This window comes from Muscardinus avellanarius, assembly GCF_963383645.1.
Source record: "Muscardinus avellanarius genome assembly, chromosome: 18".
Classification (NCBI taxonomy): Eukaryota; Metazoa; Chordata; class Mammalia; order Rodentia; family Gliridae; genus Muscardinus; species Muscardinus avellanarius.
The window spans coordinates 43,799,349-43,823,568 of NC_137804.1; the positions used below are offsets into that span (position 1 = coordinate 43,799,349).

At 57.3% G+C, this 24,220-nt stretch overlaps 2 protein-coding genes across 2 annotated transcripts in view; one reads left to right on the forward strand and one right to left on the reverse strand.

The window, feature by feature from the left end:
* ARHGEF18 (Rho/Rac guanine nucleotide exchange factor 18) overlaps positions 1-7,318 on the forward strand; it is a gene marked incomplete at both ends in the record, with an annotated part of 67,619 nt that extends 60,301 nt beyond the window's left edge. The window contains 10 exons of the mRNA XM_080715451.1: positions 981-1,163; positions 1,896-2,030; positions 3,737-3,912; positions 4,098-4,277; positions 4,522-4,578; positions 4,656-4,703; positions 4,782-5,219; positions 5,613-5,934; positions 6,953-7,078; positions 7,155-7,318. Of these exons, the coding sequence (XP_080571577.1) occupies positions 981-1,163; positions 1,896-2,030; positions 3,737-3,912; positions 4,098-4,277; positions 4,522-4,578; positions 4,656-4,703; positions 4,782-5,219; positions 5,613-5,934; positions 6,953-7,078; positions 7,155-7,318 (1,829 nt within the window). The remainder of the gene's footprint in view (positions 1-980; positions 1,164-1,895; positions 2,031-3,736; positions 3,913-4,097; positions 4,278-4,521; positions 4,579-4,655; positions 4,704-4,781; positions 5,220-5,612; positions 5,935-6,952; positions 7,079-7,154) is intronic.
* A 3,309-nt stretch (positions 7,319-10,627) lies between these two features.
* PEX11G (peroxisomal biogenesis factor 11 gamma) lies at positions 10,628-19,670 on the reverse strand (the record flags this gene model as incomplete). The annotated part of the gene is made up of 5 exons (XM_080715452.1): positions 10,628-10,871; positions 12,048-12,110; positions 14,141-14,319; positions 16,023-16,211; positions 19,611-19,670. 5 exons carry the CDS (start codon positions 19,668-19,670, stop codon positions 10,628-10,630), a joined length of 735 nt encoding a protein of 244 aa, XP_080571578.1.
* Positions 19,671-24,220: the final 4,550 nt, after the last annotated feature.

A 24,220-nucleotide genomic window follows, 5' to 3' on the forward strand; every position in this document is an offset into this window, starting at 1 on the left:
CCATGCCCAGCCTCGTGTGTGTGTGTGTGTGTGTGTGTGTGTGTGTGTGTGTGTGTGTGTGTGTGACTGAGGATTGAACTCAGGGCAGTCTAACTCCAAAGTACAACCCTGGCCCTATTTTTAGTCTTTATTTCAAGTCAGGGTCTCACCAAGTTGTGGAGAGCCTCACGAATTAGCCGAGGCCGGCCGTGAACCTGCGATCCTCCTGTGTCAGCCTCCCAAGTACTGGGATTAGAAGCCTGCTCTACCACCCACGCCCCGCTTTATTTTTATTTTATTTTATTTTCTGGTGCTTGGGACTGAGCCCTGGAGTATTCTACTGCTGAGCTACACTCCCAGCACTTTTTATTTTTCATTTTGAAATAGGGTTTCACTAAATAGCTGAGGGTCTCACCACGTTGCTGAGGCTAGCCTCAAGCCTGTGATCCTCCTGCCTCGGCCTCCTAAGTAGTGGTAGAGTGCTTGCCTAGCACCCATGAGGCCCTGGGTTCAGTCCCCAGTATCACAAAATAACGGTAACAAGTCTTAGTCACAGCAGCAAAAAGATAAAAAGCATAGAACTCAGAGGTACCTAAGAAGGAATTCTTTGGGAAAACAGCAACTGAGAGGCCTGCAGGGAAACGCTCACGACTAGAAAGCCGTCCTCAGCTGGGCGGCGCCGACACGGGGGAGTCACGGGCGTGACGCCGCCTCGCAGCTTAGTGACACGGGAGTCCCGGGCGTGACGCCGCCTCGCAGCTTAGTGCGGCCCTGCCTCAGAATGAAAGAGGGCGGGGGGCTCAGGCAGAACGCCCTGGGCTCACCCCCAGGAACAAGGAAGTAGTGAGGAGAGCCGCCAGGTCCTGGCCCGCGACGCCCGGCCGGTGCCGGCCTCACCTCGGCGGCTCTCCTGGGCTCGAGAGGGGCGGGGGTCCCCGTGCTGCCTGGCACCGGGGCCCGGCAAGGCCGAGGGCTGGTCACACCACCGCGTGCCTCTGCAGAGCGGCTGAGCCTGAAGGACCAGCTGATCGCCCAGAGCCTCCTGGAGAAGCAGCAGATCTACCGGGAGATGGCCGCGGCGAGCGGGCTGGAGGACGCGCCGCAGGGGCAAGGCCTCTTCCGCGCGGGCGACCGCTCCGAGACCCCGCAGGGGGAGCAGATCCTCAAGTCGGCCATGAGCGAGAGTGAGTCAGGCCCCACCCTGCCGCGGCTCCGTGTGGCCGGCTTCTGTCTGAGCGTGGACGGAGCTGACCCCGCCAGCGTGGGCAAGAGACAGGAGGCTCTTGCCCACCGACCAGCCCAAACTCCTGGGCCAGCACTTCTACCGGGCAGCAAACAGTCCCTGTGTGACTCTGAAATGGGACCTTCATGACTGCCCAAGAATCTCACGCACACACCCATGGGAGCCCAGAGCCCGGCGGCCGTCCTCTGGGCTGCCTCTGAGCAGGACCTCCATCCAGCCCAGCAGGCCACCAGGCACACAGCGTGGCAGAGGCTGCTGGCTGGGCGGGGCCGCTGTCAGTGTGGCTGGGCCGGTGCGTCCAGCAGCCCCGTGTCAGGCAGCGGGGTGGGCAGCCGGGTCCTCTCAACAGCCTCAGCCCTCCCGCCACAGCCCTCCCGCAGAGTAAAGAGCAGGAGCCGGGTGGGGGCACCTGCGCCTCCCGGCGACCCCGCTGTCCTGTCTCCACGGCGCCCTTCCGTGGCTGAGGCCCGCTGGGCTGGGAATTTGCCCCACTCTTCACTGGCCAGAGGCTGCCGGGGCCAGGGCCGCGCTCCCAGGTGGCCATGCACTGGCCACCCTGCTCCTGGCCCTGCAGCTAAACAGGATGGATAGGTCCTAGAGGTGGTGCCAGAGTGGACAAGCGCGTGGCGCTGTGGGCTGGGGTGGGCGGCTCATGCCTCCGCTCCTTCCGCAGTCGAGGGTATCCAGAGCCTGATCTGCCATCGGCTGGGCAGCAGTGGCCAGGCAGAAGAGACGGGCAGCTCCTCGGGCCTGCCCCGGAGGGCCGAGACCTTCGGGGGCTACGACCGCATGGGCAGTCCCAGCACGAGTAAGTGGCGTCCAGGCCTCCTGTCCACCTCAGGCTCGTTGGCGACAGTCCTGAGCATCCGGAGGTGGTGTGGTTTCTTGGGAAGTTCTGGAGCCTTCTGGTGTTGTAGTCATGTTCTGAGCCTGCTTCTCTCTGCTGGTTCCTGGCCAGAGGCTGCTGTCTTGGCACACCTGTCGTACCAGCTGAGGCAGGAGGATCTCAAGTTAGAGGCCAGCCAGGGCAACTTAGCTAGACCCTGTCTCGAAATTAAATTTTAAAGAAGGTTGAGGTTGCTGGGCGTGGTGGCGCACGCTTGTAATCCCAGCATTCAGGAGGCTGAGACCGGAGGATCGTAGTTCGCGTACAGCCTCAGCTACTTAGTGAGGCCTGCAAGTCAGTGAGACCCGGTTTCAAAAATAAAGAATAAAAGCCGGGCGTGGTGGCGCACGCTTGTAATCCCCGCACTTGGGAGGCTGAGACAGGAGGATCGCACAGGTTCGAAGCCAGCCTCAGCTACTTAGGCTCTTAAACCCTGTTTCTAAATAAAATATAAAATAGGTCTGGGAGGATAGCCCGGAGGTAGAAAAGCCTCTGGGTTCCACCCCCACTACCACCAAAAAAAAAAAAAGGTTGGGGTTGCCGGGTGTGGTGGCGCACACCTGTAATCCCAGCATTCGAGAGGCTGAGACAGGAGGATCATGTTTCACATACAGCCTCAGCTACTACTTAGTGAGGCTCTTTGCAACCCAGTGAGACCCCGTTTCAAAATAAAGAACAAAAAATAGGTTTGGGGGTAGCTCAGAGGTAAAATGTTCCTGGGTTCCATCCCCAGTACCAGAAGAAAAAGGGGCTGGGGGGTATAACTCAGTGGTAGGGCACGTCCCTAGAATGCAGAAGGTCCGGGGTTCAATCCTCAATACTGGAGGGAAAAAAATTTTTTTAATAAGCTGGTGATGCACACTTGCTGTTCCCACACTTGGGAGCCTGAGACAGGAGGCTCATAGGTTCCGTCTCAGCAACTTAGACCCTCATTAACTTGGCAAGACCTTGTTTTTGGTATTTTTTTGTTTTGTTTTGTTTGTGGTACTGGGGATGGATCCCAGGGGCATTCTACCCCCAAGCTACACTCCTAACTCTATTTTTTATTTTGAAACAGGGTCTCACTGAGTTGCAAAGGGCCTCACTAAGTAGCTGAAGCTGGCTGCAAACCTGCGATCCTCCTGTCTCAGCCTCCCGAATGCTGGGGTGACAAGCCTGCGCACCACACCTAGCTCATAAGACTTTGGTGTTTGTTTGTTTGTTTGTTTGTGGTACTGGGGGTGGAACCCAGAGGCTTTCTACCTCCGGGCCATACTCCCAGACCTATTTTTGGAAACAGGGTCTCACTAAGTTACCGAGAGCCTCACTAAGTAGCTGAGGCTGGCTTCGAACCTGTGCGATCCTCCTGTCTCAGCCTCCCAAGTGCGGGGATTACAAGCGTGCGCCACCACGCCCGGCTTGACTTTGTTTTAATAATAATAATAATAATAATAATAATAATAATAGCAGCTGGGGGTATAGCTCAGAGGTAGAATGCCCCTAGATCCAATCCCCAGTGTCCCCTAAAGAGAGAAATAGCCACCTCCTTGCCCGCCCCGGGTCTTAGTGGGGACAGGCAGCGGTAGTGGAAGAGGGCTCCAGACCCTTGGGGTTCACCATCTCCTCATGCACCACCTTGGGCTTCCCAGATGGCAGTTTTAAGAAGGTGTACAGCAAGGACCCCCAGCCCCAGGACTGGCGGGGGCCCTCCCACGGCCCAGACCCAACACCCGGAGGCAGCAGCGCCCCGTGGGACAGCACGGAGTCACCTCAGGCGGTACGTAGCTTCCGGGACATGGTCCACGCAGCGTCGTCCAAGCCACGGGTATCACTGACCGTGTGGCCGGCTTCTGGTGGGGCTGTCTGTTTCTCTGTCCTGTGCTGCTGAATGGATTACCATGTGGCCAGGTGACGTCTTGTCTCTTTTTTTGGAACTGGGGATGGAACCCAGAGCGCCACACCTGTAAAGCAGGCGCTTTGCCACTGAGCTACATTCTGGCCCGTGGGCAGGTGATTTTCAAGGAGAGGCAGGGTGCCCGGGGCAGCCAGGAGGGGACAGGGCAGAAGCCTCACACGGGGCTGCAGGCTGTCGTCCAGCGTGGGGTAGCCATGCCTGCCCTGTGCTCGGACATCTTGCTGCCTGCTCCACCCCGGCACTCGGGCACCCATTGCCTGCCTGACCTGGCCGAGGTCCGTGCCCAGGGCTGGCATGGAAGTTTCAGGACAGAACCCACTCCACGTGGCCAGGCGGCAGGCGTCTCCCACCTCCCAGGCTGCCGTCATTGTCTGCAGTCCCAGATTGGCGTCAGATGACTGGCCAGGCCTGCCTTCCGCGGTGGTCGGCCCGTCCCTTCCGTTACCCACGCGAGGGACAGCTTGACAGTCGGCGGGCCACGCCCGTTTGGATCCGTCCTTAGTGCCGCCATCCCCACAGGAGGAGGTGCTGGGAGCAGAGACTGGCCCCCGCCTGCCCGGCGCCCTGGAGTTGGAGGTAGGTAGCCGCGTGCCCGGGTGGCGTGTGGCCCAGGGATCTCGGACGGAAGCCTGCGTTTGTCTCTCTCCCTGCAGCTTGTCCAGCGGATCCAGGCGTTATCCCAGCTGCTCCTGAGCCTCCAGGTACGCACGGGGAGGCCGGCCACACGCCCTTTCCCCTCTGGCGGTGGCTCTCATGGCCGCCCATGACCCTGCCCGCAGGCGGTCATCGCCCAGCAGGACAGCTACGTGGCGCTGCAGCGGGCGGCCATCCAGGAGCGGGAGAGGCAGTTCCGGCTGCAGTCCACGCGCGGGAACCTGCTGCTGGAGCAGGAGCGGCAGCGCAACTTCGAGAAGCAGCGGGAGGAGCGGGCCGAGCTGGAGCGGCTGCAGGGCCAGCTGCGGCAGGAGCGGCAGGAGCTGGCGCGCGTGGGCGCGCAGCTGCAGGAGCGCGAGGGCGAGGTGCGGCGGGAGCGCGCACGGCTGGAGCGGGAGCGCGCCGAGCTGGAGCACCAGCGCCAGGCCTACCAGCAGGACCTGGAGCGCCTGCGGGAGGCCATGCGCGCCGTGGAGCGCGAGCGCGAGCGCCTGGAGCAGCAGCGCCGGCTCAAGAAGCAGAACACGGTGCCCGGCGCGCTGCCGCCCGGCGCACTGGTGGAGGTGAGCTGGATGCACCCTGGGGGCTGGGGAGGTGCGAGCCGGCCGTGCTGGGCACCCCAGTACTTGGGAGGCTGAGACGGCAGGATCGCAAGATCGAGACAGCCTCCACAGTTTAGCAAGACCCTGTTTCTAAGTCACTGGGGCTGGTGTGTAGCCCGAGGTAGAATGCCCGTAAGTTCAGTCACCAGCACCACCACCAAGTAAAAACAGTGAATCTGACTGTCCAAGCCAGGGCCAGCCTGAGGAGCCAGCAGCCCTGGCCCATCCTCACACCCCTGGGCTCCTCAGCCTGCCCCAGACTCCTGACGGTCAGGAGAGCGGACCCTGGGTACAGCAGGGCAGGGTCCCTTCGGTTGCGAGAGTCCTGGACCGGGTCTACTGTTGCTCCTGCAGGCCCAGCCCCCCAGCTTCAACGGAGAAGGGCAGGAGGGGCCCTCGGCCCTGGCCAAGGCACCTGGGCCCCGAGTGAGCATGCTGCTGCCGGCTACGGGCCCTGAGTACCCGGACCGCCCGGAGGTGGCTCGCCGGGACAGCGCCCCCGCGGAGAGCCGGCCGGGCAAGAGCGACGTGCCCATCCAGCTGCTGAGCACAACCAACCAGATCCAGAGGCCGACGGCCGTGCAGCAGCAGATCCCCACCAAGCTGGCCGCCTCCACCAAGGGCGGCAAGGACAAGGGCGGCAAGAACAGGGGCTCCCAGCGCTCCGAGAGCACAGGTGGGCCCCGTGCACTGCCCCAGCTCACGCGGCCCAGGAGCATGCCTGGAGCAAAGCCAATGGCACAGGCGAGCGCACCCCCTGAGACAGGAGGATCGCAGGTTCTAGGCCAGCCTCAGCAACGCAGGCCCTGTCTCAGAAGAAGGGCTGGGGGTATAGCTCAGAGATAGAATACCCATGAGTTCCATCCCCAGTACCAAAGTAAGTATTGGAAACAGGTCATTAGAGCAGCCTCTCTGACAGGCAGAGTGCTACACTGGGGCTGGATACATTCTAGTGCCTCATCAACACCTGATTGCTGGGTTCAGTAACTCTCCAGGTAAAAGATGCTAGCAGCCAGCTGGGCGTGGCAACACATGCCTTAATCCCAGTGCTTGGGAAGCTGACAGGAGGATTATAGGTTCAAGGCCAACCTCAGCAATTTAGCAAGACCCTGTTTAGAAATAAAAAATAAAAATAAAAAATAGGCACAGGCTTGTAAATTTGTAATCCCAGCATTCGGGAGGCTGAGACAGGAGGATCAAGGTTCGTGGACAGCCCCAGCTACTTAGGCCTCCCTGTTTCAAAATAAAAGAATATAAAACAGGGCAGGGGGTGTAGCTCGGAGCTAGAATGCCCCTGGGTTCCATCCCCAGACCCGCAAAAAAAAATAATATAGGACAGCGGGTGTACACTAAGAGGTGGAATGCGCCTAGGTTGTCTCAAGCAAAGTTGAAATGACAAAACAGTCCCCACATCCTTTTCCAGTGTAGACCTCAGCTGGTGAGGAGGGCTGGGGGCATCAGACAGGGCCCTGCCTGGCATGCTTGTCCTCAGGGGGCCTCTGGGCCTTTGCCCCCAGCCCCAGCTCCTGGGTGCCCCACCCCGCTGGGCAGTGATGCCCAGGACAGCCAGGGGGTCTGAACGTTCTTGAGGCAGGAGGGTTGTGGGAAAGGCATTGCCTGGGCTTCTCCTGCTCCCCACCTACCCTGGGACGGGGACCTGGGCAGGCCTGAGCCAGGCTCCTTGCCTCCCACAGCCTCTTTTGACCTGAAGCAGCAGCTGCTCCTCAGCAAGCTGGCGGGCAAGGACGAGCCCGCCTCACGGGGCCGCCGCGCGCTGAGCCCCAGCCTGCTGGGCAGCCACAGCTCCGCGCCCGCCTCAGGTGAGCCCGGGGCCGGGCAGTGGGTCCCGCCACACCTGGCGGCCTCTGACACCCCGTGTCCCTCTCTCTCTTCCAGACCCCAGCTTTCCAGCCGTGGGTCCAGCCCGGGCTGACGTCCCACCTGAGGCCGGCTCCCTCAAGGCAGGGGCCGCCCCCGTGCCCCCCTGCCCCTCACCCCTACCGGGCACGCCACTGGCCGTCAGCGAGGAAGCCGGCAAGGAAGATGTCATCTTCTTCTGACGAGCTGCGGCTCCAGGTGTTACGGGCGCCACAGAGGTGACCATGCCCACCCAGCTGCCCCTGCCAAGCACACCCACCCACGGCCCTGGCGTGGCCTCGCCGCTCTTTCTGTAGGATTAGCAATGACGCCTGACTTCCTGAACCTCTTGTTTTTATACATAATACAAAAGAAAATTTTTCATTGAAGGTTGAGCCCAAGCTAAGCCAAGCAGCTGTTTTAAACAATAGTGCACTGTGGGAAGGGAGAGATGGACTCCCAGCTGTTTCTCTGGCAGCAAGGGGGTGGTGGGCTGCCCAGGGAGCCGGAGGACAGGCCAGACCGCGTCTGGGAGCTGCTGGCCCTGGTCAGGCCCCGCAGCTCCCGGGATGTCCGTCAGGGCATCCGAAGGAGTGGTGTGTGTTCAGTCAGAATCCCCTTGCAGAGCAGAGACCCGTACTGGCTGTGGAGAGCGGGCTGGAGAGCAAGTCCAGCAAGAGCAGGGCCAAGGCCAGGCAGGGCACCCGGGGCAGCTGTGTGGTCTGCAGGTCATCTTGAAGGGGCTAACCCGCCTGCAAGCTTCCTGAGGACACTCGCTTGCCCCCCTCGGCGTGTCTACAGGAGCCGAGCTTCAGGCACCCCAGGCCCTGGGGAAATGGGCACCCCACCCTGGGTGGTGTCCCGCAGGGACACAGGAATGCTCGGGGACCGTGCCGGTGGGTGGGCAGGTGGCCATCGTGGTCGTCCTCTTCTGAGCCATGGCTCCCTGCAGGTGGGGCAGAGCTGAGGGTGCTCCTGAGGACCCAGGGCCGGCCTGGTGGTCAGATCCACTTTCCAGCCTGTCCTACACGTCAGGCTGCCCACTTCCGGAGTGTTGCCCGGGACCCAGTGCAGGGGCGTCTTCCGCTGGGGCAGGAGCTGCTCAGCGGGGCGGAGCCCGTGGCGCAGGTACTGAAGGCCGAGGCGCCTGGGCCTCCTGTAGCAGTGCTCTGCCCCTGCTCTGGGAGCCCCCACCCCGGGGCTCTGTGCCATGTCGGTAATCAGTGTTTTGTATTTTTGTACTGAGATTTATCAGAGCACTTTAGAAAAGCTGACTTTACATTCCCGCTTTGGCAAGAAGGGAACGTTTCCAGACCCTTCTGCCGGGTGGTCCCAGCCTCACACCCCAAGGCCTCGTGCCCTGGCCAACCCCAGGCAGCAACTCCACAAGTGCAGAGGCTCCCTGGCGGCCATGCGGGGCCACTCCACGGGCACCAGCACTGCCCTGCCAGGCGGCTGGCGGGGGTCCCGGCCACGCTCCGCTCACAGGACAGCCCTGTCAGCATGTCTCTGGCGCCCTGTCACTCCTGGGGGCTGGCAGCCAAGCAGTGTTCCTGTGCCTGGGGTCATGCACGAGGGCTTGGCCGAGGGCGACGTGACTGCCCACCTGGTGACCGTCTTTCTGGTGGCGTCTCCACCTCGGGATGTTTTGGAGCCACCTGAACATTAAGACCAGATCCTAGCAATAAAGGTGTCCGAGATGGCGTTCGTAGGAGTGGCTGTTCTTGAGGCTGGGGGCCCACCTCCCGGCCAGGCATCAGCCGCGGGGGACACGGGTGCAGGGAAGAGGCCGGTGGTGCTGGGGGCGATTGCTCCATCGAGAAGGGCCACTGCAGCCCAACCCCAGGCCACAGGCGCCGGCCTGCCTCGCCCTCCTCCGTGCCGCTGACCCGCAGGCCCCGTGGGGTGGGGTATTCATGTGTGTCCTACAGGAAGGTCCTTGGTCACTGGCAGGGTCATGGGGGTCCCAACCCCAGAAGTTGAGAACCACGGAACCAGGCAGGAGGTGGCAAGGCGGCCCCCAAGCCTGGGCAGCAGGGTGGGTAACGGGCACACGGCTGAACTTACTAAGGCTGTTCAGGACGCCGTGGTGGGCAGGCTTGCTGGGATGTGAATGTTTTGATAAAACTTGAAAGAGGCCAGGTGTGTGGCACTTGGGAGACTGAGACAGGAGGGTCGTAGGTTCAAGAACAGCCTCGGCAACATAGCAAGACTAAGCAACCTACAAGACTGTGTCTCAAAAGAGTAAAAAATAAAAAGCCTGGAAGGTAAAAGGCCACCAGGTTCAATCCTCAGTACTACAAAGAAAAAGAAGCTGGGGGTGACTCCGTGCATGAGACCCTGGGTGCCATCCCCAGGAGGGAAAACAAGAACTGCAAAGCCCGCGACGGCTCGGAGGGAGGGCGGACTTTCTGGAAGCCTGTGTGTCCTGGCTTCACGTGCAGCCAAGGCCACCCTGCCTCACACACTCTGGGCACCGTGACTAGTAGGGCGCCACCCTGGGGCTTCACTGGCCACCCTTGAGTCTCCAGGTGGGTCACCCGCTGTTTCAGGACCCTACCCAGAGGAGAGCAGACAGCCCAGCCCAGGGCTGGGGCCCCGCTACACTCCCCCATCACCCTGCGCGGCCCCAGCAGTCCTGGCGGCCAGCATCTCCCTTGCAACGTGTAACGCGGCTGGAGACACGTGGGGCTCCGGGGCACAGGGCAGCTGTGTTGGATCTGCCCGGCTGGCGAGGTCTCCAGACGCTGCCCAAAGCCACACGCAGCCTCACGCACCCTTCCCAGAGGAGCCCACTGCCTTCAGGTGCCCCAGCTTGGAGCCCGTGAAACACCGTGGCATCAGCAGCGCTGGGTGCGAGGTGTACCTGCAAAGGCCAGGCGAGCACGGAGACACACACCCGCCATCCCAGTACCTGGGAGGCTGCGACAGGATCACAGGTCCAGGCCAGCCTCCGCCACTAAAAAACATAAAGCAGGGCTTGGAGCCAAGCTCTGGGTAGAATGCCCTGGTTCAATCCCTGGTACCAACCCCCCCCCAAAAAAAGAGGCCCTGGCCCCTGTGAGCGCCTGGCCCGTGCCGAGGGTCCAGCAGACAAGGAACAGGCCCACGGGCTCAGAGCTGGAGAAGAGCTATGGGGCCAACGGCATCCCGGAGGGGGGCTGAGGCCCTGTGATTCCTGACCAGTGAGCCGGCCCTGCGGCCTTGGGCAATGGGAGCCAGGGTGTCATCAACTCAACTCACACCGGAGCCCACACCAGCACCAAGGTATTTAATCCACTCTCATCCCAGCTTTCCCAAGACCCCACTCGCATGCCGCCTCTCCTGCCGGCCAGGGCAGGGCGCCGGCCTGGGGTCTTCTCCAGGGGCCTGGAGAGCTTTCCCCACTGAGCCCTGGCTGGGGCCGAGGGGCATTCTGCGCCGGCCATCCATCTTCCCTGCTGCCAGGGCTGCTCACTGACACTCCCGGCCCGGGGCCCTCCTTCCGTGGGGTCGCTGTGTCCGCCTGCGCCTCAGGCGGTGTCAGGGCCAGCAGCTTTGGGCTGCGCCCCAGCCTGGGCTGCCTGGTAGATGCTGAGCAGGGAGGAGACCGTGCCCATGAGGCCCACCAGCCATGGCGGGAAGCGGCCTGCCCACAGCACGCCTGGGGGCAGCCAGTGTACAGCGTTGGCCAGGTCGGCTAGGTTGCTGCCCAGCGTGAGCATCTCTGCCCGCATCCGCGTCTCCAGGGCCCGCCGCTTGCTCCGGGGCAGCCGGCTGTGGGCACAGAGCAAGAGTGAGCCTTTGGCCTGACCTTGCACGGCCCTGGACCCGCCGCGCCCAGGGGAGCCCTCAAGTCCACACCTGTGCCGTGTGTCCCGTAAGACACAGGCGGGGAGGGGCTGCCTGCAGGATGACCGAGGGAATGTCCACTGCCCTCGGGAACGGGCTGTCTGCAGCCGTCCTCTCCCCCTGGGTGCGGCCCTGAGGGCCCGGCCCACACTGAAGCCCTTGCTCCAGCAGGCCGCGCTTCCCAAAGATGCTACGAGCCAGGTGCGGTGGGCACTCCCGTGATCCCAGTATATGGGAGGCTGAGACTGGAGGATCACAAGACTCAGCAACTTAGTGACACCTTGTTTCAAGATGAAAGTTTTAAAAAGTGGGCTAGGGGTATGACTCAGAGGTAGAATGCCCCTGGGTTCAATCCCCAGTACCTCACACAGACACACACAGATACTACTAGCCGGCACAGTGGCACATGCTTGTAATCCAGTACTTGGGAGACTGAAACAGGAGGATCATAGGTTTGAGGCCAGCCTCAGCAACTTAAGAAAACGCTGTTTCAAAATATAAAGCAGGGCATGGTAGTGCACGCTTGTAATCCCAGCATTTGGGAGGCTGAGACCGGAGGATCACAGTTCGCGGACAGCCTCAACTACTTAGGCCCTCTGCAACTCAGTGAGACCCGGTTTCAAAATAAAGAATAAAAAATAGGGCAGACGCCAGGCGTGGTGGCACACACTTGTCATCCCCCCCACTTGGGAGGCTGAGACAGGAGGATCGCACAGGTTCAAAGCCAGCCTCAGCTACTTAGTGAGGCTCTCAGCAACTTAGACCTTGTTTCCAAATAAAACAGAAAATAGGTTTGGGAGCTTAGCCTCAGTACCACCAAAAAGAAAAAATAGGGCTGGGGGTGTAACTCAAAGGTCGACCTGGGTTCCATCCCCAGACCTGAAAAAAATAATAAAATAAAAAAAAGGACTGAAGGCAGAGCCAGATTAAATCCCCAGTACCAGAAAAGAAAAAAATACTTCCTGTCTAGAGGCTGAGAGGAAGCTCAGCCCACCCATGCACACGTGCGTACGCTTGCACACACACACACACAGCCCGCGGGGCTGCTGCTGCTCACTGGTGGCCTCGCTGGCTATCTCCCGGGTAGGGCCAGGCATCTACCTGGTGAAGGCAGCCGTGGGGCTCCGCAGCCTCTGCCTCAGCCTCAGCACCATCCACAGGGACCTGCAACACCGCAGACCATGAGGGCTCCCTGCCAGCGCCGCGGGCACACGGGGCCACCGATGACCTGCGGGGCACACGGGGCTGCGGGGGGGGGGGACTGCGCGGGCACACCGGGCCGCCAATGACCTGCGGGGCACACGGGGCTGCTGATGACCTGCGACCTGCGGGGGCACACGGGGCTGCAGATGACCTGTGTGAGGTACACGGGGCTGCCTGAGGGGCTGCGGGGGGCACACGGGGCCGTGGGGGGTCCTGCAGGACACACCGGGCCACCAGAGATGCGGGGGGCTGCACACCCTCAGAACCTAGCTGCTCCTGGACGCGTCCCTCCCACAGCTGCCCTGCTTGGAGCTGCAGCCCCAGGCACGTTCAGAGCCCAGCCACGGCGCCCAGGCAGACAGGGCGACTTGAGGGGACCTCAAGGTCAGGAGAGCGGAGGCGACAGCAGCGAGGTCGAAGGCAGGGGGAGAGGGTCTACTTCGGGTGGGTCTGGTTTTGATCGCCTTTGGGGAGCAGGTCATCCGCATCTCACTGGAGAGTCAGCAGGGCCTGACGCTGCCCCAGGGCCCGGCGGGCCTGCCTCCCTTCACCGGCCAGGGCGCCCGTGCAAGGCCTCAAAGGCCTCCTCGGCCACCGAAGCACGGAGACCTCTTCTCTCAAGTGAGGTTCTTTGGGGGTTTTTTTGGCACATGTGGTTCTAGGGGTTGAACCCAGGGCATCCTACCACTGAGCTGCATCCCACCCTTTTCATTTTTTATTTTGAGATAGATAGGGTCTCACTAAGTGGCCCAGGCTGGCCTCAAACTTACTATCCTCCTGCCTCGGCCTCCCAAGTGAGGCATGCACCACCGCACCTAGCTGAACGGGATTCTGAACAGAAATCCACACGCTGGCAGAGGAAAGCATTCCAGAGGAAGCCGTTGATGCTAAGTTCCAGAACCCGATGGCTTTATGGGGGCCTGAAGCCAACCGGGGGACCGCTGGCCAGGCAGGCAGGAGCCAGGCCCCACGCAGCCACGCTGGGCATGTAGCTCAAAAAAATTTGAACTCCCTGATTCAATGCCCAATACTGAAAAGAAAAAAAAAGCCGTGGTGGCACAAACCTGTAATCCCAGCGCTGGGGAGGCTGAGACAGGAGGACCGCAGGCCCTCTGCAGCTCAATGAGGCTCCCAGCAACCTCGCGAGACCCAGTTTCAAAACAAAAGAAAGGAGCCGGGCGTGGTGGCGCACCCTTGTAATCCCAGCATTTGGGAGGCTAAGACCAGAGGATCACGGACAGCCTCAGCTGCTTAGGCCCTCTGCTACTCAGTGAGGCCCTGTTTCTTTTTTTTGGAAACAGGGTCTCTTAAACCAGCTAAGGCTGGCTTCGAACCTGTCTCAGCCTCCCAAGCTCAAGGATTACAAGTGTGCGCCACCATGCCTGGCTTAGACCCTGATTCAAATTAAAAAGAATAAAAAATAGGGCAGAGGGTGTAGATCGGAGGTTGAATGTTCCTGGGTTCCGTCCCCAGACCCGGAAAGAAAGGAAAGAAAGAAGAAAGAAAGGAAGGAAGGAAGGAAGGAAGGAAGGAAGGAAGGAAGGAAAGAAGGAAGGAAGAAAGAAAAAGAAAAGGTGGCTAGAGGTGTAACTCCAAGATAGAATACCTCTGGGACCAATCCCCAGTACCAAAAAAAAAAAAAAAAACTACCACAAAAAAGAAAAATGAAACAGACAGCCAGTTGTAAAAGAAGGAAGAAAGCTGGTCCTGGTGGTGCACACGTGCAATCCCCGCGCTTGGGAGGCTGAGACAGGAGGATCGCGCAGGTTCGAAGCCAGCCTCAGCTACTTAGCGAGGCTCTCGGCAACTTAGTGAGACCCTGTTTCCAAACAAAGTATAAAATAGGTCTGGGAGTGTAGCCCGGAGTATAGCCCTCAGACCACAAAAAAAGGGAAGAAAACTCCAGGAGACGGAATCCTACACCTTGGGCCTTGGGCCTGCATGGAGCACTGAGCCCGGTAGCCCTGGGGCCCTGGGGCCACAACACTCACCTGGCAACCCCCAAGAGCAGGGAGAGGCCCCAGAGGGCCGTGCTCAGCGCCCACCACCGGGCTGAGTCCACGTGGAGGACCTTGGCGTCCGCGGCCCAGGCGATGTGCTCACACGGGTAGTACAGCTGGTCGGCCATGTTGCCCAGGACAGACATCCAGCGGACAAAGATGTCCTCTTCCTACGGGACAGGAGGGGGGCCTGCAGTCAGCCTGCCCACCGCCCACTGCAGCGCTGTGACCACCCCAGGGTCTTCCAGTCTTTGAATGTCCGGGCCGGCAGGCTGTCCCGTGGCTCCCTGCTGCAGAGATGGCAAGCTGCTGGGGTCCACACTTGCCCTTCCCAGATGAGCCTGGGTCCCCACCAGTGGGGCAAAAGAATCCCCTGGGAAGCTTAAGAGACCCCACATGCCCAGCCAGATATGGTGTACACACCGATCATCCCAGCAACTTGGGAAACTGAGGCAGGAGACTGTGAGCCTAAGTTCAAGGCCAGCCTAGGCCATTTAACCAGACTCTGTCTAAAAAACATTAGCCAGATACGTGGCACACCTGGGATCCCAGTGCCCGGGAGGCTAAAACAAGATCGGCGGTTCAAGGACCAGTGTTCATGGTAACTTGCTGAGATCCTGTTAAAAATAAAAAATAGCCTTTGGCGTACTCACTCGAGTCACCCCTCCATGCCCATCTAGTATGGAGCTGTACATATCCTCTGTATTTCTATCTTTTAATAAACTTCTTTAAATCTTCAAAAAAATAAAAAATAAATTAAAAATAAATTAAAAGGGCGAGATGGAGCCGGAGTGGTGGTACATGCTTGTAAACCCAGTACTTGGGAGTCTGAGACAGAGGATCACAGCTTCAAAGACAGCCTCATCGACCTATCAAGACTGTTTCAAAGCCGGCCGTGGTGGCGCACGCTTGTCATCCCAGCATTCGGGAGGCTGAGACAGGAGGATCGTGGTTTGCGGACAGCCTCAGCTACTTAGTGAGGTCCTTTGCAACTCAGTGAGACCCTGTTTCAAAATAAAGAATAAAAAATAGGGCTGGGGTGTACCTCAGAGGTAGAATGCCCCTGTTTCTATCCCAGGACCCCCTCCAAAATAAAAACAGGTACAACAGTAAGCTGGGTATGGTGGTGCACACCTGTTATCCCAGCTATTGGGGAGGGTGAGGCAGTAAGATCACAAGTCTGGCCGGGCGTGGTGGGCACGCTTGTCATCCCCGCGCTTGGGAAGCAGAGACAGGAGGATCACGCAGGTTCGAAGCCAGCTGTGCTGGCATAAGAGACCTTGTTTCAAAAATATAAAATAGGTCTGGGAATGTAGCCCGGAGGTAGAAGGGCTTCCAGTACCACCAAAAAAAAAAGATCACAAGTCTGAGGCCAATTTGGGCAACTCAGGGAGACCCTGTCTCAAAAAATAAAAAGGGCCAGGCGTGGTGGTGCACGCTTGTCATCCCCGCGCTTGGGAGGCGGAGACAGGAGAATCCCACAGGTTCGAAGCCAGCCTCAGCTACTGAGTGAGGCTCTCAGCAACTTAGTGAGACCCTGTTTCCAAATAAAGTATAAAATAGGTCTGGGAGTGTAGCCTGGAGGTAGAAAAGCCCCTGGGTTCCACACTCAGTACCACAAAAAAAAAAGAATAAAAAATAGGGTTGGGGGTATAGCTTGGAGGTAGAATGCCCCTGGGTTCTACCCCCAGTACCACACACACAAAAAAAAGGTAGAGTGCCCCTGTGTTCAATCACTAGTACTGCGGCAGAAAAGTAAATCCTAAACCGTCCAAGAGGAGGCTTGGGGCACACGTCCGCAAAACCCAACAGAGGCAGAGCCCAAGCTCCCCAAGGCCAGACCCCTGTCCCTACAACCGCACAAGCCCGTTACCTCTGTCCCCAAGCCATACTGCTTGGTGTAGACAAACATGGCCAGATCATCAAAGAGTCTCAGGACCGTCCTGCAGTGGCTGAGCTGGGCAGACACCACCAGCAGGCGCGACCCCACTTCAGACCTGGCAGGACATCGTTCGACCAGGATCCCACCGACCAGCTGGCAGCAGTACCCCAGCGTTCGGATCTGCAGAAACCAGAAGTAGTCGATACCACCTGCTCCGAAACTGAGCAGGATCAACCTGCCCGGCCGCGGGCCCTGCAAGACGAACTCAGACCCGGAATCGACGGCTCCCAGGCCATCCCAGGACCTGGGGGTGAGACGGGAGGATGGCAGGTTCAAAGCCGGCCTCAGCTACTCAGTGGGCCTCGGCAACCTAGCGAGGCGCTGTTTCAAAACAAAACATAAAAAGAGCTGGGAATGTAGCTCAAGGTGGAATGCCCCCTGCCTGGATTAATCCCCGGTACCACAAAGCAAAATAATGCAAAAGAAAGAAAGAAAGAAAGAAAGAAAGAAAGAAAGAAAGAAAGAAAGAAAGAAAGAAAGAAAGAAAGAAAGAAAGAGAAAGCCAGCTCCCAACAAAAACTGGAGGCTTTACAGGGACCAATGCAGAATCGCACTGTGGGGCCCAGCAGGACTTGGGTGCTGCACACAGAGGCACAGCCTTCGGGGACAAAGGAGACCAGGCCCCCTCTGCCTGAGGGAGGGGCAGGCCAGGGACAAGTAAAACACACGTCTGCTGGCTGGGCAGGAGGTGCACGCCTGCAATCTCAGTATGGAGGAGGCTGAGGCAGGAGGATCACAGGTTTGAGGTCAGCCTCAGCAACTCAGTGAGAGCATTTCAAGACCTTGGGCTGGCGAGGGAAGGCCAGGCTGGTGGAGCGAACATCAGTACTTAGGGCCAAGACTGGAGGGTCCGGGCTCGCGGCCGGCCTCAGCGACTCAGCGAGGCCTCTGCAACTCAGTGAGACCCTGTTTCAAAATAAAGAATAAAAAATAGGGCTGGGGGTGTAGCTCGGAGGTCAAATGCCTCTGGGTTCCATCCCAGATCCGCAAAAAAAAAAAAAAAAAAAAAGAGACTGTTTCCAAATAAAAATATAAAAATGGGTCTGGGAGTGTAGCCCAGAGGTAGAAGGGTTTCCAGGAACCCCAGTACCACTAAATAAATAAATAAATAAAATAAAGAAGTAGGGCTGGAGGTATAGCTCAGAGGTAGAGTGCCCCTGGATTCAACCATCAATACCAAGGGAAAAAATATATATTTGTTTGCAACTACCGGGCTGGACCAGAGTTCTCAGCTGAGCTGCAAGGCTGGGAGCTGGTGGTCCAGCCTCAACCCAGTGAATGAAACAATAATTTGTTTGAATTACTGCAGTGGAGAAGAAACCTGAGCACTAGGTGAGTGAGCCAGGCGTGTGGCGCAGGCTTGTAATCCCAGCACTTGGGAGGCTGAGACAGGAGGATCACACAGGTTCGAAGCCAGCCTCAGCTACTGAGTGAGGCTCTCAGTAACTCAGTGAGACCCTGTTTCCAAATAAAGTATAAAATAGGTCTGGGAGTATAGCCCGGAGGAAGAAAGCCCCTGGGTTCCTTCCCTGGTACCACCAAAAAAAAAAAAAAAAGAATAAAAAATAAGGCTTGGGGTAATAAATAGCTCAGAGGTAAAAGGCCCCCGGGTTCATCCCCAGTACCACACACACACACAAATGATAAGTGACTGAAATGTCATGAACTACATCAGGCCACTGTATCTTTTATTATTTCATCTATTTTTCAGAAACTGCTGGTCCCTGTAGGCTTATATATACTGTCCAGACCAGCTGCAAGGGCAAAACGCAGCACTTGAAATGTCCAACTTAGGAGGGGTGTGCAAACCTGGACACAACCACAGAGGATTTGCTTCCACAACCTGTGTCACCTTTGAGGGACTGGTAGGCACGATCTAAGAGGCCACCCTGAGGGACCTGGGTATTTACGGCCTCAATGCCCAAGTAGAGGGAATGTGATCGGAACCTAAATGTCTAGACAGGGAGCCCTGCGGCCATCCCCAACCCCCATGAGACTGCCTACAGTAAGCCAAGGACCAACTACAGTGGCCCAGTCACACACACTAACGTCCACACACGGGAACAGGCTGATAGTAAATGTGCAACCAGGCTGAATGGGCAGGGACAATCTTTTTTTTTTTTTTTTTTTTTTTGCAGTACTGGGGATGGAACCCAGGGGCATTCTACCTGGAGCTTCACCCCTAGCCCTATTTTTTATTCTTTATTTTTAAACATGTTCTCACTGAGTTGCAGAGGGCCTCACTAAGTAGCCGAGGCTGTCCTTGAACCGCGATCCTCCGGTCTCAGCCTCCCGGATGCTGGGATGACCAGCGTGCGCCACCACGCCCGGCTTGCAGGAGCAATCTAAATCCCCTACTACAGGGGACTGGGCTGGAAGCAGAAACAACCTAAATCCCCAGCTAGAGGAGTTATGGCCAGGACCTACATGTCGAGCCACAGGAGGAGCCCTGTGCCGTCCTTTATAGCCATCATAAGACATTGTCTAAAGCTGGCGTGGTGGCACAGGCTTGTAATCCCATTTTACGGAATGCTGAGACAGGAGGATCACGCAGGTTTGAAGCCAGCCTCAGCTCCTTAGTGAGGCCCTTTGCAACTCAGTGAGATCTTATTTCAAAATAAAGAATAAAAAATAGGGCTGGGGGTGTCACTTGGAGGTAAAATGCCCCTGAGCTCCATCCCCAGTACAGGGGGGGGGAGGATAAGATATTGTCCAGGACTCTGGGGAGCAGTGGCCATGCCTATAGTTCCAGTACTTGGGAGGTTGAGACACGAGAATCACAGGTTCTAGGCCAGCCTCAGCAACATAGAGAGGCCCTCAGCAACTTAATGAAATATACAGAGGGCTGGCAGTGTCACTTAGAGGTAAAATCCCCTGGGTGCAATCCCCAGTACCAAAAGAGAGAGAGAGAGAGACGGGGCAAGGTGGTGCACGCTTGTAACCCAAGCATTCAGGAGGCTGAGTCAGGAGGACCCGGGGTTCGCAGAAGCCTCAACTACTGAGGCCCTTTGCAACTCTGTGAGACCCTGTTTCAAAATAATAAATAAAAAAATAGGGCTGGGGGTGTAGCTTGGAGGTAGAATGCTCCTGGGTTCCATCCCCTCAAAATATAAATAAAACAAAATAAAAGAGAAAGAGAAAAAAGAAAAGTGTCCGAGACATTGGGCCACTGGGCGCGGTGGCGCACTCCTCCAATCCCAGTACTTGGGAAACTGAGATTAACTTGGGTTAGGGGTGTAGCTAGGCGGTAGGGCGCCCCTTAGTTCAAATCCCAGTCATAGAGAGTCCAGGACAACCCAGAAACTAACTTCGGTGGCCTGATCAGATCCGAAATGTCAAACACGGAGATCTGGGTGGTAGGTCAAAGTGCAGCCAGGCTGGGTTGTCGGGAACCACCTATGTGTCCAACGCCGGGGGACCGGGTCGGGGCTTAGCACGATGGAGGATCCTGAGCGCCCCTGCCCCCTGGCGGCCTCAGCTTAACTCCAGGACTCCAGCCCCGCTCCGCCCCAGCCTCACCAGGCGGTCCCGACCCCGGTACGACTCCAGCGCCGACGCCAGGCTGTCCAGCGCCGCCATGGCAACTCTGCCGTGACGTCACCGCGTCGTCGGCGCGGCGCGGAGGGGCGGGGCTGGCGCCGGACACTGCGCCTGCGCGGCGCGCGAGGGGAAGAGCGGGGCTGACTCCTGCGGACACTGCGCCTGCGCGGCGCACGAGGGGAGGGGCGGGGCTGGCTCCCGCGGACACTGCGCCTGCGCGGCGCGCGAGGGGAGGGGCGGGGCTGGCTCCCGCGGACACTGCGCCTGCGCGGCGCGCGAGGGGAGGGGCGGGGCTGGCTCCCGCGGACACTGCGCCTGCGCGGCGCCTGGTCCGCAGCATCTAGGGGAAAGGTGTGCAAACGTGGGGTGATCTCGTGTGTGCTGCGCGGTCCTAGGAACCCAGGATGACCGCTTGCTGCGGTTTTGCCCCGGGGAGACCCGACCGACTACCCCACTCAAATATTTTAGAATTAACCAGTTTTGGCCGGGTGTGGTGGTCCACGCTTGTAATCCCAGCATTGGCAGCTGAGACGAGGATCAGGGTTCACTGACAGCCTCAGCTACTTAGTGGGGCCCTTTGCATCTCAGTGAGACCCGGTTTCAAAATAATACAAAAATAGGGCTGGGGGTGGTGACGCACACCTGTAATCCCCGCGCTTGGGAGGCTGAGACAGGAGGATCGCACAGGTTCAGAGCCAGCCTCAGCTACTTAGTGAGACCACAGTGAGGCTCTCAGCAACTTAGTGAGACCCTGTTTCCAAATAAAGTATAAAATGGGCCTAGGAGTATAGCCTGAAGGTAGAAAGCCTCTGGATTCCACCCCCAGTACCACCAAAAAAAAAGAACCAGTTTTCACAATATATGTATATTTTGAACAAATCTTGCATCTGTCAGCAGTGGCACTGGGAGGGATTTCTGATTATAACTCCTGTAGCACGCTTATTACATTGTTTGCAATGAGCATGCGCGACTGCTAGAAGAGCATAAAGCACTTTTAGAAGTTAAGATGAAGCCGAAGCCGGGTGTGGGCAGACGCTTGTCATCCGAGCATTCGGGAGGCTGAGACCGGAGGATCGCGGTTCTCAAACAGCCTCATCTACTTAGGCCCTCCACAACTGAGTGAGACCCTGTACAGTTTCCCTGGGCACCTCCTGGACCCTGAGACACAGCGCTGTGCTTTGCAGGGCTGTCCGGCTGGCCCACCACCCTCCATCAGGCTGGAGCTGAGCGTGACCAGAGAGAGACCAGCCCTCCTGGCCTCCCAGCTGGCCTGGCCGTCGACAGGCGCCGGAGCCACAGCAGGACCCCAGCCAAGGCCTCTTGCTCAACATAAACAATCCACAGAAGGCCAGCATCTGCAAGGCCACTCTGCAACAGTGGGAGGGCCAGACCAAACAAGGGCCCTGTGTAACTGCCTGGGCCGGCAGAGCATCAGCCTCCACCGCGCCTGCCTGCCAGGGCGATCCGCCACCCCTCACTGCCAGGCCGGCCTTTGGCCTCTTCGTTCCTTCTACCAACAACAATTAGGAAACTCAATAGAAGCCAGGCATGGTGGCGGATGCCTGTAATCCCAGGACTTGGGAGGCTGAGACAGAAGGATCACAGGTTCATGGTTGCTCTCAGCAACTTCTCAGTGAGACCCTGATTCAAAATAAAAAATACCAGTGGTGCATGCTTGTAATCCCAATATGTAAGAGGCTGACAGAAGGATCAAAGATTCCCAACCAGCTTCAGCTGCTTAGTGAGGCCCTCTGCAACTTGGTGAGACTCTGTTTCAAAATAAAGAATAAAAAAATAGGTCTGGGAGCGGGTCATGGTGGCGCATGCTTGTAATCCCCGCGCTTGGGAGGCTGAGACAGGAGGCTCGCACAGGTTCAAAGCCAACCTCAGCTACTTAGTGAGGCTTTCAGCAACTTAGCAAGACCCTGTTTCCAAATAAAATATAAAAAAGGTCTGGGAGTATAGCCCGGAGGTAGAAAGCCTCTGTGTTCCACCCCCAGTACCACCAAAAAAAAAAAAAAAAAAAAAGAATAGGTCTGGGGATGTAACCCAGAGGTAGAATGCCCCTAGGTTCAATCCCCAATACTGCAAAAATATAATAATAATAATAATAATAATAATAATAATAAATAATAATAAAAAAAAGCCAGGCAAGGTGGCACACGCTTGTAATCCCAGCAGTCAGGAGGCTGAAACAGGAGGATTGTGGTTCAAGGACAGCCTCAGCTACTTAGTGATGCCTGTTGCAAGTCAATGAGAGCCTGTTTTAAAATAAGGAATAAAAAATAGGGCTGGGAATGTAGCTCGGAGGTAGAATGCCCCTGGGTTCCATCCTTGATATCACACACACAAAAAGAAATAGAGATCGGGGTGTAGCACAGAGCAGAATGCCTCTGGGTTCAATCCCTAGTACCGCAAAATAAGTAAATGAATGAATAAATCATTAATTTTTTATTTTATTTTATTTTATTTTTTGGTGGTACTGGGGTTCCTGGAAACCCTTCTACCTTCAGGCTACATTCCCAGACCTATTTCATATTTTTTTATTTGGAAACAGGGTCTCTTAAGCCAGCTTTGAACCTGCACGATCTTCCTGTCTCCGCCTCCCAAGCGAGGGGATTAAAAGCATGCACCACCACGCCCAGAGTTTCCATTTATTTATTTATAATGTACTTAGAACGTATTTACACACACACGTCATGTTACTTGCCTGGGTCTCTGGAGCTCTGGGGGGGGGGCAGGTCAACCCCAGGCCCTCCGCCCTGCTCCCAAAGGCACCAGGAGACCATTGTGACAGTGTTCTCTGGGGAAGCTTCTGGGTCACAATGGGCTTGGACATTAGAGTCTTGGAAGGATAGTGAGTGTCCTCCAGGAGATCAGGGAACGAGGGAGTCCAAGGCCCAGCCTGTGGCCAGGTGTGAGATTCAACAGCGTCCTTTGCGGTTCTTTGGGGGTAGGTCTCTGTCCATGTGTCTGTCTGTTACCCTGCTATGAATCTCAGGTGTCAGATCCTCCCATATGCCATTCTGGGACCTTCTCAACCCTCAATTTCAGGCTGTAGGTTACCGAGGAGCAACATAAGCAGCGATGGTGGCCCACACCTCGAATCCCAGTAATTGGGAGGCTGAGGCAGGAGGGCTGGGGGTATAGCTCAGAGGTAAAAGGCCCCTGGACCATTTCTCAGTACCACACACACAAAAGTCAGTACACTGAAGAACTGGCTTCATTCAAAATATGTAACCTAGCCAGGCATGGTGGCCCACACCTCGAATCCCAGTACTTGGGAGGCTGAGGCAGGAGGATCGTGGTTCACCGACAGCCTCAGCTACTTAGCGAGGCCCTTCCAAACTCAGTGAGACCCTGTTTCAAAATAAAGACTAAAAAATGGGGCTGGGGGTATAGTTCGGAGGTAGGATGCCCCTAGGTTCCATCCCCAGTACCAAAAAAAAAAAAAAAAAAAAAAGGGGGACTGGGGATGAAGGTCAAAAGTAGAATGTCCCTGGGTTCAATCTCCAGTACCAAAAAAGAAAAAAGAGCCAGGTGTGGTGGCCCTTGGAATCCCAGCATTTGGGAGGCTGAGACTGCAGGGGTGTGTGTGTGTGTGTGTGTGTGTGTGTGTGTGTGTGTGTGTGTGAAGGTTCTTAGCCATTTGGGAGGCTGAGACTGCAGGGTGTGTGTGTGTGTGTGTGTGTGTGTGTGTGTGTGTGTGTGTGAAGGTTCTCAGCCATTTGGGAGGCTGAGACTGCAGGGTGTGTGTGTGTGTGTGTGTGTGTGTGTGTGTGTGTGAAGGTTCTCGGACAGCCTGGGCTACTTAGGCCCTCCGCAACTACCCCAGTACCATCAAAAAGTAAAAATAAAAATAAAAATAAATAAAGAATAAAAAATAGGGCTGGGGGTGTAGCTCAGAGGTAGAATACCCCTGGGTTCCATCCCCAGCACTGCAAAAAAAAAAAAAAAGAAAGAAAGAAAAAGAAAAGGGCAGGACTTGGCCTGGCGTGGAAGCGCGTGCTTGTAATCCCCGCGCTTGGGAGGCGGAGGCAGGAGGATCAGGCAGGTTCAAAGCCAGCCTAGCAGCCGGGCGTGGGGACACACGCTTGTAATCCCAGCATTTGGGAGGCTGAGACCTGGAGGATCGCGGTTCGCGGCCAGCCTCAGCTACTTAGCGAGGGAGGCCCTCTGCAACTCAGTGAGACCCGGTTTCAAAATAAAGAATAAAAAATAGGGCAGGGGATGTAGCCCCAGGCCCACAATAAAATAAAATAAAATAAAATAAAATAAAAATAAATAAAAACAAAGCCAGCTGGCTTAAGAGACCCTGTTTCCAAAAAAATAAAATAAAATGGATCTGGAGTGTAGCCCGGAGGAAGAAGGGCTTTCAGGAACCCCAGTACCACCAAAAAAAAAAAAAAAAAAAAAAGGCAGGGCTCTTGGTCCGGCTGGACACCAGGACGGGGCTGCCCAGCAGGCCCCCGGCAGAGCCCTCGGCCTTCGCGGGAGCGCGCCGGGGGGGAGGGCCGGCTGCGGTCCTTCCGCGGGCCTCCCGCCCGCAGTAGGCGCACCGGTCTCGCCCTTGCAGGCGCAGCGTCGCG